The sequence below is a fragment of the Notolabrus celidotus genome, chromosome 11 (genome assembly GCF_009762535.1).
Source record: "Notolabrus celidotus isolate fNotCel1 chromosome 11, fNotCel1.pri, whole genome shotgun sequence".
Lineage (NCBI taxonomy): Eukaryota > Metazoa > Chordata > Actinopteri > Labriformes > Labridae > Notolabrus > Notolabrus celidotus.
The window spans coordinates 14,726,621-14,740,377 of NC_048282.1; the positions used below are offsets into that span (position 1 = coordinate 14,726,621).

At 41.7% G+C, this 13,757-nt stretch overlaps 1 protein-coding gene across 2 annotated transcripts in view; it reads right to left on the reverse strand.

Annotated features, from left to right (window-relative positions):
* Positions 1-13,757, reverse strand: part of kazna (kazrin, periplakin interacting protein a) — a 242,352-nt gene that overhangs the window by 2,830 nt on the left and 225,765 nt on the right. The window contains exons 9-15 of one of the 2 annotated variants that reach the window (XM_034696432.1): positions 13,287-13,476; positions 10,809-10,945; positions 10,325-10,448; positions 2,951-3,159; positions 2,728-2,846; positions 769-1,000; positions 540-641 (exon numbers count right to left, since the gene is read on the reverse strand). In XM_034696432.1, the coding sequence (XP_034552323.1) occupies positions 540-641; positions 769-1,000; positions 2,728-2,846; positions 2,951-3,159; positions 10,325-10,448; positions 10,809-10,945; positions 13,287-13,476 (1,113 nt within the window). Of the gene's footprint in view, positions 1-539; positions 642-768; positions 1,001-2,727; positions 2,847-2,950; positions 3,160-7,861; positions 10,449-10,808; positions 10,946-13,286; positions 13,477-13,757 lie in introns of those variants that run through there. The other variant, XM_034696433.1, reaches the window with a different exon arrangement.

The window sequence follows — 13,757 nt, forward strand, 5'->3', positions numbered from 1 at the left end:
CACAAAGAGGAAGAGTAGCTGCTATCAACAGTCTCTCAATAATTATCTCATATTTGCTCCAAGTCAAAGAACATATGGATTCATTTGTTGATGCCGGTATAAATTCACACTCCCTGAGGATATTAACAGGATGTCAGTCCAGACGGCCTTATCTCTTCACACCCTTGATGTGGTCATGAAGCATAATGGAAACATGTTTTCTTGTGCCAGGACAGCAGACAATATACACTAGAGATATTCATATTGCACCACTGAGGGTGTAATCTAAAAGGCTTTCTAATCAACTAGAAGCAGCTTAGAAGTATAATAACAAAGGCCTTCTATCACACGGTGGAAATAAGGAGCGCCTAGTAAACACACTATTAACCTATTTAGACGTATGTTTTGTCACATCTGTTCGACAACTTTTGCTTGAAAATTTGTCAGCTTCAGTCTTTTTCAAAATGGTAAATTATAAACATTATATAATGTTGGTAGAGAAGTTCATGTTGTAATTTTTTACATGTGTTCAGGCTGCATTGTCCTCTCTCTGTGCCTACCTTCATGTCAATATCTTTCACCCATTTGACGACCCGATGAGAGGTCCACACCAGTGGATCCACATTCTGGTGCTCACACTGTACCCGGCGGGCCTGCAGAGCCTGGAAATCATTTCAACAAATATTTTATACCCAGCAGATAAGCTTTATATGGGTCTGCTGCTTCAGTATATACAAGTTTATGAACTGTTACTCTCTGCTTGCTGATATGGGGTGCTTTCATTCTTACCTCCTTGTCAAAGTTGAGTAAGTGCAGCAGTTCAATGCCCAGCAGCAGGCTGACCTGGTGGAACTTCTTGGTGATGTTGAGGTGACGTTCAAGATCTCGACGTGTCAGGGAGTTCAGCATGCGCCCATCTACCAAGTGGTTGTGAAAAGCCTGGGAGTACTGAGGCAAACCGATGTCACTTAGCCAGGCCTTTGCCACCCAGTGGTGGTCCATATCTGCAGCCTTGGACAGCCTGCACACAAACACACACACACACACACACACACACACACACACACACACACACACACACACACACACACACACACACACACACACACACACACACACACACACACACACACACACACACACACACACACACACACACAGCACAATCTGAGTTTTCGCAGTTCTACAAATCTATACCAAAAAAGTGAGTGGTAAATGTCTCAGTATTCAAAATATCTCATGACACTTATAATAAGCCACATTAACCTGACAAGTTCAGATGTGCAAAAAATTGTCAGGATATTAAAAGCCAAAGACAAGGACTTTCTTGATTGTAATGAGTAAAAATGGCTGGCAAAGCAGAAAGCAACATTTTCTTGATAAGTTTCTTGAAATTAAATTGAAACCATTTTAACGCAGTACAATTAATTGAGTCCTTAGTTTTGTCTTTTAATATCTTGAAGTAAGTTTCATATCTGGACTTGTCAGGTCAATGTGCCTTATATAAGTTTAATGAGACATTTTTAACAAGACAGGACTTGTTTTTTGCAGTTCACCAGTGGTTTTATGGACAGCAAAGTCTCTTTTTGTTGGTTTTAGTTCTGACTCAAATATCTCTTCAGTCATGTGAGACTCGTCTTGTGGTTTTTAATAACATTTGCAGCAACTATCAAACTGATCTCTACCATATGTCCCTCAGGTTTTCTTATAGCTTTCAGGATGAATTATAATAATGTATGTGATGCCCTATATAAATGAGTCAACAGACAGAAAACAACTCTGCAACAGATTTTGATAATCTAAATATCATTTACCAATGTATAACTAAAAACATTTAACATTCAAAGGCTGAACCTTACAAAAAAGATATCTAAAGGTGCTTCCACCTGCTTCTACAACATGCTATTTGTTAAAAACAAGGCCAAACTCACACGCATAACTACCACAGCTTCTAAAATAATCAATCTCCCCACACCAAACCTCACAGACTTAAACCACAGGGCCATCAGACGTATTGCAACCTCAATAGAACAGGACATCACACATCCACTAAACACCCACCTCATCCCACTCCCCTCTGGACGCAGGTACAGAGCAATGAGGTGCAGAAGGGCTCGCCTTGGCAAGAGCCTGATCCCTGCTGTTATAGCGAGCCTGAACAAAAGGCCTCACTGAATTACACAACTCTGACTGAGTGTTGATGTCTTGGTGGACAGTTTGTTGAGCCTACAGTGTATGTTCTTGTGATTGTCTGTCTGTGGAAATGCAGAAAGGAGCTGTGGAAAAGAATTTCCCCAAGGGGACAATACAGTCTTAAGTCTAAAGATTAAAGTCTCATTATATAAACATGGGAATAAATCACCAGTTAATTGCTGCTTCAATAGGATTATTTTCCATTGCCCTGACATGCATATGGTATGTCATAAATGAGGCTCATCCACTGACCAGCCCCTGCATCCTGGTGCCAAAGTTTACTTGGGCCAGATACTGAAGCTCAAGTTGCAACTGATGCCATTGATATGTGAATGAGTGTGTGGATAAATTAGATTGGATCCTGAAAATGTTTATACGGTGGCCTCTTCCTTCAGTGTATGAATGTATAAGCTGCTTTGAGTGGTAAGAGGACCGTATTCCAGAGGAGTTGTAGAGACAGGGGTCATTTTTGTAAATGTTGTTACTTTAGATGACCAGCAGATGCCCTTCTTACACCTTAATGCGCAGTTGAAAAAATCTGGTTTCCTTCCTCACCCTCTACCGTTCTCAGCATCTCTGTAGTCCTCAATGGCCAGACGAAGTTTCCGGCGGTGCATCACGCTGCTGACACCCAAACCCATCTCCAGGTCTTCATCTGTTAGCCCGAGTAAGACCTGCAAAATGTTAAAGTGGCCTGATTCAGTGTCCTAAGCAAAGGTGAGTTCAGTATAGTGCATTGAAATATAACATGTTTATTGTAAAGTAACTCTCATCCTACCTTTCCACTCTTGACATTTTCTGAGCAGCTGCGGATGTACATAGGCATTGCCATGACAACTTCCAGCCAGGCCTGCACAGTGCCCGCTCTCCACTGGGACATAGGTGTTGACCTGGCCAGCTCCACCTGCTGGAGGCGGTCCAGCTGGTCCTCTGAGCCATCTGATAAGCTGAGACTGTGGCGGGTGGGGCTGGAGAGGCTGTCTGAGTCTGGGTGAGTGGGTGAGGGAGAAGGGGGGGGGGGGGGAGAAGATGTTGGGTAATGTAGTCGAAGGGAGTGAGTGAAGGCAGCGGGTAAAGTGAGCGATGAAAGAAACAAAACGTTAAGAACAAAACACTCAGAAACTCACCCCTGAAGAGAATAACTCTGCCCATAGGGGGGGAGGTAGCCTAACTAGACTGAGAGTAATTTCTTCAAAATAAACTCAATCTAACACTTTAAGCATTTGGCTGCACAACAACAAGCCAGTTGTGTGCCGTAAACAAAGTTTGCAGCTTTTATAAGCAGGCTCCTCACTTAAGAAGTCCATAAGCAGGCAGCTGTTTGAGCGGTTAAATTAACATGACTCATCTGTCTAAATTAGCCTGCAGCAACGGCTTGATGAAAACAGGAAGCCTGCCATTTGGAGAATTTTAAAATGTGTTTTGTTGATAAACATTATGATGATACAAAATCTGCCTAGAAGTTATAATCTATTGTGGGTAAAAGCCAAATGTGTTCTTTCTAAACGTCTTCAAATCATCCCCTCTAGTCTTGTGCTGCTTACCTGTTATGCTGCCAAGTGATGCAAAATGTTTCCTGCTCAGAATTTACTGAAGATTTTCATGTCAGGTAGAATCAGTCTAAGATAATATTAGCTCACCATGCAGGTCACTCTCGGTTCACCGAGAGGAAATTTTCTGTCTGTACCAGCAGGTGGCAACCTGGTACCAGTTTTACACTGCTACTCATAGCATGGCGTTAGCTTTAATATTACAAGGTGTTATTGTGGAGCACCTGCATGTGTGGATAATGAGATGTTTGTTTTTTTCTTTACTACATCCAACTAAAATAACTGTACAGTGATAATTCCTATCTTTTATTAGACAATAACCATATCCTTCCTTTCCTACCTGTCTCATGTGGAACCATCTGATCTCATCAGCACTAGTACTGAAGAGCTCCAGATGCAGCCATTAAATCTAAAACTGTAAAGACTACTTGGAATCTAATGAGCCTTGGATGGAATTATATTTGTTGGATCATTTACTTGGAAAACATCATTTTTTTTGGACGATTTTTTCACCCCAGCTAATTAAAAAAGTTGTACGAAAGAAATCTGCTTCCTGTTTGAATCTTAAAGTTTGAGCTTCAGCTTGGAGCCTCCACCCTGTGTTTACTCTCATTGTGTCTCTTGTTTCCCATTAAATGGAAACCCTTACTTCTTTATATGCTCAACTGTTGCTGTGTGTTTACTCAAAAAGAGATTCAAGATTGAATGATTGCAGGGTCAAAATAAACATTCCCATTACACCCCATTTCAGTAATCCATTTCAAGCTTGCTGCTTCTCTGTGCTCTTCTGAGAGCAATGTTTCAACTGAAGGTGCACTTCTAATTCTAAGTGACCCTGTGAGAGCAATTCATATCAAGGTGAATTAATCTGCTCTTTGAACAGAAGTGCTGTCCTGTCATGATACAAGGTCTGCGTCTCACTGCGGAGAGAGGCTGCACAAAGGCCTGCCACATTAAGAGCTAGAAAATAGACTGTCTGACATGAGGTTTAAGACTAAACTGTTTGAAACTGGACTCTCCGTGACCTCACAGTTAGCTCCTTCTGTGGGGCTGACCCTCTTGTCCCTTTATAAAACCCACTGAAGGCAGAGAGAGAGAACATCTAACAGCTCTGCGGTCGTGTCACAGTGAAGAGTTTCGGGTTCTCTGTCTGAGGCCACGAGTGTTGTAAACATTGGGATGGATCGTTAATCCTTTTGTTCAGGGAGTATGTACACTTCACAAACAACACCGAAGACTTTTGTAAGCAATCAATCCTTAAATGTGCCCTTAAATAGCTGGTGTCATGGATGTTACTGCAGCAGCTCGGCAGCATTTTTGAGATAGTAGTACACTTAAAATGGGTAATTGAAGAGCAGCTAGTGGTGCAATTTCAAGATTTTGTAGTACAATGGTTTCCAGTTACATAGATTAAGAGTCAAGGTGGATTTCAGTTTACTAGGCAGTGATCTGGATAATGCAGAAATCAGATACATGTTTAAAACTACTAGAGCTCGTTTTGATGATAGAGGGAGAAAAAAGTTGACCTATTCCTAAACTGGGTTGTGCTGTGGCGTGCACTGGTAGGACCAAGCAGAGTTTCTTAGATGACTGGTTTCTTGAAAACTAACTCGAAAAGGAACGTACAAATTTGTAAATTGTTGGCGACTTCTGTAGCAGCCCTGCAAATTTGCTATGCTTCATGTGCTACAGACAGAGTTGAGAGTATTGTAAACAGTGAGGTCACAGCAAGCTGTGGGACACATTTTGTGAGGACATTTCTAAATCATTCAAAGTATTGCTTGTTTGTTTGTTTGTTGCAAGTCAATAAACATTTACACCAGCATGTTATTTCTATATTATACCGAGAACCTGAAGTCCCATAAAGTGGTCATTTTTATCTTGTACATGCAATTCATTATCTTGTATGCATCAGTTAAAGTTTGGGTTGGTAGTCAGATTTAGATGCACTTTTTGTTGTACTGGTTGAAATAATCTTTATGTCCCGATGGCAATCAATACATAATGTGTTCTTAAAAAAGAGCAAAAAAAAGCCGCTATCTACAGCCGGAGTAAACCTGGGAAAACACCAACCAATCCCTTCCTTCAGGAGCCAAATTATGAAACCAATCAAATCCCCTCCTGCAGTTCAGCCCGCCTCCTGCGCGTACATTTCATGTTTGTTTGACATGAGCGAGACATGAGTTAACGTACTGCAAAACACAAACAATTTGCTGAGGACCGGTTTTGAATCAGTCACAATCATATGGTCATGAATGCATGTGAGCAGGGGCGTCGTTTCGGAAGAGCTCCGAGGGGAGGGGTTAGACGGAGTCCTGAAGACATGCTACATTCAAATTCATGGTAGTTTTCCGTGACTACCAACCCTAGCTTTAATTATCATTTGTGCACAAGTTATTATCTTGTGTCATCATTCGTCATTAAATGTCATTATTGATTAATTATTTGATATTGTGAATATGTTAATACTGTTTAATGTATATTTCTGAGTGTCACACTGGAACTATCTATAGTGCAATATAAGCACCCTCTGTTGGGCAAAGTTGAATGTTGCGCCCCATGTTGTGTTGATATGTTATTTGCTCTTCTTAAATACTCCAACTTAATTTTTTGTTTCTATGTGCCTTTTATTCTTATTATTTGATGTTAAAGTTAGAGAGAACTATCAAATTTACCATCCAACAGTGTTGTGATGATATTAATTTGTTGTGGGGTAATAGCAGATCAACAAGCTGTACTCTACTAGCTAAATCATAGCTGCAACAACCTTCCTGGTGTAGCAAAGCTTTTCCACAGTTAGCTAAATTATTGTTATCAGTGTTTTTAATCATTTTCTTGTGTATAGTGTGAAACCTAATATACTTCTGTTGTAATCGGACCACACAACATATTGCAGCCAGAAGTGAACGTTCATGCCTGATTCATCCCACATGGCAGGATGCAGTGAGCCCATCTGCTTCCCAAATAGATTTTCACTTTACATATTACTAATCGCTTAATACTACAAGTAAATAATTTTGTGCATGCAACTAAAAAGTAATCACGTATGCAGAACACAAGGGGCAGTGATCGGCCCAGATTGGCTTCATACGTGTGCAAATGAAAGTACCAATGAGTTTAAGAATGGCAGAATTCCACTTTCATGTCTGTATCATAAATATAATCCTACAGCCAGCATGTTTGCAATTGGTTAGCTAAGCTTCTAATCTATTGCTGACTGTAGCAGTGTATTTAGTGTACTGACATTAAAGTGGCATCAGCTAGTGGCAAGGAAGCCTTTTACTATATTTCCAAACATGTCAGACTTTTCCCCTGAATGTTATTCGTCATTGTTGTTGAGATGTTTTGAAATATTCAGTCTTTAAATTTTGTATTAGGTAGTTTTTTTTTTTAAAGATTTAAGGCAATGACTGAAATTCTGAGTGATGACGTTGAAGTAATGTACATAAGCAAGAAGAAGAAAATAAAACACTTTTCGTTTGCCCCCAAAAGCATATCAGCATGATATCAGCATGGTGACACTTAATTGTTTTTCAGACAGTTTTCAGCAGGAACAGATTGAACTTGAAGAAGTGCTTATTCCACGATCGTTTTGTTATGTTGTTGAGGGTTATCAGGCATCTGCAAACACAGCTTGCAACCCAGCAGAGTCTTTTTAAAAAAAACAAGGGGACTGGTGTACCTTGATCTCACAGAGTCTGATTGATTACTTCCTGGGTCACTTCGCTGTGTTGAGAGTCCGTCGGAGGTTGGAGAAGAGGGGTCAGTGTTAGGGGTCAGGGGTCAAACCAGGCAAAACGTTATTGACACCATGTGCTGACACATAGGAGCTGTGCTCCAACAATCTGACATGGCGTCCTTTCCTCTCTCTATTTCCTGATTGTTGATTCCAGAATCACAGGAAGGATCTTTTCAGAGTGAATTCAGATTTAATATCATCACAGAGAGGAAAGGAGGCCATTTGGAAGCTTTGGGATGCAGTCCTCTCACAGATGGACTCGCAGGGCTGAGGGAGGCTAACACATATGTTATAAATGGCAGCCCTGCAGCATAAAGGGACCAATCAGGATTAGAGCCATACCACACAAATGAACACATAGACAGGACATTGATACAGGGAAAGAGAGGACAGCCACATGGAAATTCAACCTTATTTATTTTATTTTAAAATAATCTTATTCTTCTTCTTTAGTTCTTTTGAGCGTGATTTTGTTGCCATGCCTTTAAAAGTTAAAAGCTACTATCCACTTCTAAACATCTCAGGGCCTCACAATAGAAGTCCTCCACTGAGGCCTACATCTTGGACTTTAAATAAAACTCTGTAATAACAATAATAGTTTGTTTCTGTAATGTGGTCTCATTTACAAAGAGGAAAATATTTCTGGAAAATAAAAAAAATAAAAAGACCATGGCTCAAAACATAAAAATCATACACTATTTTCTGTTTGATATGTTTTTCCCCGTCAGATGAGGATCATAACTGTTGATTAAATGCAAAAATAAAATAGCCTACATTTTCATACATTTCATTGAATGTTTACTGAAATAAACTGGCTGAGCTGTTGTTTTATACATACAATTTAATACATGATGACTCTTTTATGAATTCCCTCAGTGCTTCACCTCTAAATCCAATATCTGGAAACCCAAATGTAGGTTGAGCTAAGGGTTAAATAATAATCCCCCCCACTGCCTACATGGACACTCTCTCTTTTTGACGAGCTCTGTGGTTAAATACAGCTTCAATGTAATCTTTGCCTCTGTAGTGTTTCAGAGGAGACTGACAAATACCCAGTGTTAGTCAAATATCAGGGAGAGAAAAGATTTCCTGGGGGTGGCAGTGCAGACTCCGTCTCAATCCAGTGAAAGGGCAAAAATAATCCAATGTCTGTAGTTATTCTTTTACTTGAAGAAATGCTATTAACCTTTGGCACAGAGTTAATTGCTTTTTTCAGCAATCGCCTGAACTCTGCATCTGAATTTGTGGTGAGTTCATGAGGTCATGGGAAAAGGCATGCATCTGCGTCAGTTTGACCAGCCTACTTAATTCTGATTTTTAACCTCCTGAGTTGGCACTCTGTATTGATAGGACAGTTCACTTAATGTCTGCTCTATGCTCAGGCCTCTGAGTGTACTGTCTTTTTCTGGTAAAATGACCACTCATCTGATGTGTTAGTGTAATTTACGTGTAAGCTTTCACTTATTTTGTGATAATAGCTTCCTCTTTTTAGACTCCCTGAATAATTTTACTCCCAGCAGCCTTTTCAAGCGTGAAAACAGAAAAGCTACGAGCTTCTTTGGAATCCAACAGAGGAAAACGTTACAAAGCCTCATGAATAACTGGAATCATTCCTTAATTATCTAAAGTGAAGTGTTGGAATTTCTTTGTGACTACTGACCTGCAACATTTCCTTTTTCAAATGCAAATCAGCATACATTTTTTAGGTTTAATTTGAGATGTTAAGCTCTTGAACATAAATTATGATGTTTTCTGAATAATAAATGTAATACCTTACTTTGAAAAGAAGGGGATCATGAAAAAATATGAAATCAGTAACTGACCTCTCTTTTTTTTTTTTTTTAAACAGACCTCCTCGACAGCATATCCAGACATTTCTGTTTAGTAGGGTTTCTTTTAACATGCGTTGGGAGCTGGGACTATGCATGCATGTCACACATGTACCTCGAACATGTACCTTCTATCTCAACAGATAGAAAACACATTCTCTACATTTCCTGTTTGGCTTCATGTTGCTGTGGAACAAACTGTTCTGCATAGAAAGTTCGTTCCTCGCTTAGCAGAGTCTTTGAAGTCTCATTTGAGCAAACATCAAGGGGTGTGCAGTTTTCATGGCGGTTCGGGGATTTGTTGTACAAACCGAATTAGAGTTGTTTTAGAGGAGTCTGCATGTTGCCTACAGGAAACTGTTCTCATCATGGCAGTGTGGGAGGAGGGGGATGGACCAAGCAGGACGACCAACAGGGAGGAGTTTAAGTTAAAAGGTAGTGAGAGGAGGGAGTACATGTCCAAAATAACAAAAGGCATTCAGGACAAGGAGACATTTACACGCACAAAGTGCACATCAACTGTTGTTATTTACAAGTACAGCAGTCCTTCAAGTTTCCAGTTGAGTGAAAACAAAAAGTCAAAGTGTAAAGAACAATTAAAAGATCCGATAACACAGCCGCTTTGGAGGGCAGATCCAATAGAACATATCCACATGGTTGCTGTGTCACTGTCCACTCTATTTACAGGACTGTACATACATACAGGTGCAATTTGCTCGTTAAGGTTTACACTTCAGCGAAGCAAGACCCGCCTCCAGCTTCGGACATGGCCTCTGACCATGGGTGACACACTCATGCACACACACTCACACATACACACGTTAAGTAAGAATGCATGTGAGGCTGCACAGGCACACACATCATTGTATCTGTACACCCTGACATCAAACACACACTCAGTCGCTCACACACGCGCTCAAACACAATGCTGTCTTCTGATAATTGCCACAAAGGCTCTCCAGGTGGCTCGCTCGGCCATGTGTGCTTTTACCAGTCTGCATCTTCCTCTATGTAATAATCAGGCGTTGAAGTACCATCAAACAAACCAGGGTCGAGGGATTTGCGCTGCTTTCCCCGGGCAAAGACGCGCGACAGAGAGCCCAGCCCCATCTTCTCTTTCTTCTTCTTACGCTTCGCCTCCTCCAGATCTTCTAGGGACTGGAAGGAAGAAAGGGAGAGTGGAGGAGAGAAGATGAAGAGATGGGCAAAGGAACAGAGAGATAGAACAGAGGATAAGTCAGTGGGCGATAAAGACCGGGAAAGATAAAGATCACAACATAGAGGAGAAGTGACTCTTGACATGCTGCCAGTCATGCACGTATTCAACAAACACAACTGGTTTACTTAAGTACAAGTCATTGCTGCAGAGTGATGACACGACACAACAAACTGCGTGAGAGAGACATGAATTCAGCCTGAACGACGGCGAGAGGAAACGACAGCGGCCAGAGAGCAGGACAGCTGGCAGTTACTAAAAGGAGGTGACTGCTGGTGAGGGGTGAGGTGGGCAGCGCTTACATTGCAGAGGGAGTGAGTCCGATGGCGTGGTGAGTTGATGTCACTTGGTGTGGATGACCGGTCTCCCTCCACCGCCGAGGCATCAGAGATGATGGAGGGCTGACGCGAGTGACATGGACTCACCCGCACGGCAGCCACTAAACGGGATGAGAGGGAGAGAGAACAGGCTTGTTTTCTTTGGGGAGTGTTCGGGCACCAAAAAGTAGCTCACAGGGATAATCGGAGTCTTCTGAACAACAATGCCACAACAGCCTTAAATCAAATATATATGTATTCTTCAAAGGCCCCGGACCAAAAGCCTGAAATTATTTGCAATCATCTGCAGTTGCTAGGCAACAGTGAAAACAGCTTTGCAGAGGTTGAGAGAGAATGTGTGTGCACGTGTGTGTACCTCTGATCCATACAATACAACCAACTGCATAGCAATGTGGAGGTTTGTGACTGTTCACACATTTCTACTGTTTATAGTCTGCGCGTCTTCCTGTGACCTGTTTGAAGCCTGTGCTGCCCTTCACACCAGCCAGGAGGTGCCAATAGTCCAGTGTCTGTTGTTTCATAGGTATGCTTCCCCTTTTGTTTTTGGATGAATTAGAAGAACCTTTAGGCAGACTGCTCTGTTGCTTACAAGTGGATAACCCTTAAACTCAGATTGGCTTTTATCTGACGATGATACAGCCTCAGGGAGCAACAGAAAACGTACTGTTTACTGCAGCCTGCAGACTACATACTGCATCATAACAATATCTATGACACAGTCATGAACTAAATCACAATTAATTGTTCCTGTTTTTTTATGTTCCTATCCTTAATGCAAGCTCCTTTCACACTTCGACTACACTTTTGAAAATGTCCCCACATTGTCCAGATGGGGGGCATGTGTGAAAAACAAATCTCCTGACCTGCTCACCTTGACTGTGCACAGACATTTTCCTTATCTTTTCTATTTGGAGAAAATGCATGACCTCTCGAATCCACCTGCTAAAAGCTGGAGGACGGTCACTCGTCCAATTCTGAGAGGCCTTGCCAGAGGGGCTGAGTATGACTGTGTGACTTCTTGCGCCCCTGATAGCACACCAAAAAGACCCAGAAAAGGCCATGGTGCAATAGTTTGACTTGTACATCAAATATTGCAGACCAGAATGTTGTTAGGTTTGGACATGACCAAGAGGTGTGATAAAGACTGGCGGGGGCTTGCTAGCATCTCTCACAGATTGGGCTAACATCAGGTTAGATTCTGGAAAGCTTGGCCTTAGACATATGGAGGCCGTGCACAACCTTAAACTGAACAAGGCCATGCCTCGCACAATGCACGTTGAGTGAATGCTTTGAAGTATTTTAGACCACTGATCTTCAGAGATATTGGTTTCCGAGTTTTCCTTGAGAATTGAAAGAGACAAACCTTCTGAATCAAATACAGCAGTATAAAGTTTGAATACTGTTCTGCTAACCTCTGGTTTGGCATCCAGCAGTAAATAAAAAGCATTTTTTGGTGGCAGGGAAGGAAATTGAGTGAACTGACTTTGTATTAAGTTTCCAATTTTTAAATACTGCAAGAAATGATGTACTTGGAGAGAAAAATCATCATTACTTTGATTAAATGACATACAAATGTCCTCTTCATACAACGGTCTAAAGTTTGAGATTGCTTTTCTGGACCAATGATGCATCATCTATGAGGGAGGGTTGGAAGAGGTGCAAATACACAGACCTTTTCCTGACAGCCTCCCAAAAAGTCCACAAGAAGTAAGTGTGTTCTGATGAGTGAAGACAACTTGAACAAGTCTGGAGCATTCACCCGGAGAGAGTGTGTAGGGCGATGACATTGTTCATGTTGCGTAGCAGCTTTATACTTTATACTCGACCTGTTAGCCTAGATTGCTCGTGTTTTGTTTTCAACTCCTGCATTTGTGCAAACGTCCCTATGCATGTTGTAGTGACATTACAGTAGGCATTATAAAAGACTGTTCCTGCATGCTCTACATAGGTGTTCCCCATGTACAACCAGTTCCAGTTCCAGAGTGTGTCTGACACAGACAGTGTGGTACATGTGTGAATGGCAACTCCAGAATATACCGGGACCATAAACCCTAAAATTCGTGATAGGACAACAATTTGTAACATGTGCAAGATCCTGCAAGATCACAGCCAAACCACCTTCTTCTCCTCTGTGAGTGAAGATACATTTAATACACCGTCCTCAGCTGCCACCATTCTCAAACACTGGGGATAGATTTCTGTTTGCCAAACACATATGAAAGCTGTAAAGCCAAAAAATAAGTTTGCTGTAACCGCTACAGAAAGCACATGAAATGTCACGACCAGAGCATCATCAGCACCAACAATGTGGTCGCACCGAGCAGATGGTGAAAGGGGATGTGTGTAAGCAGGTCCACACGAGCATGCAGAGGGTGAATGACGGTGAAACCCCCTTTATGTGAGTCCGTTATGATGATGATGACGATGAGGGTGTTACCATACCTTGTCTGTCAATGGGGTGTCCCGTGTGGACATAGAGGGTCTGCTGACTCTGTCTGATGGCAGCAGTCAGCGGGAGGTCAGCTTGCATCACCCACTCCTGGTTGTTGCCATTTACGACTGTTTCCGTGGGCATGGCGAGGGAGTGACGCTTGGGCACGTCCTTGGTCAGGGTGGCTAGTGACTGTTTGGCCTTTAGAGGAGAGACAGACAGATGCAGTCAGTCAAAAAACCAAACATCCTGGGGAAACTTTTGGTGCAGTTTCTGGGTTGTTTTTTGGGTTGGTATTTTTCTTTTGCTGTTGTCGTTATTTTTGTAAAGGTCATATGTGAGCACACATGTACTTGTTATGTATCCAGAGTCAGACTGCAGGTCTCTGAGTGCATGTGGACATGTGAGTGTTCCCCTGGGCTCCTCGTGTGATCGGCTCATGAAAAATGTATTTTTTTTCATGTTTGTCTTTTGTTGTGTAA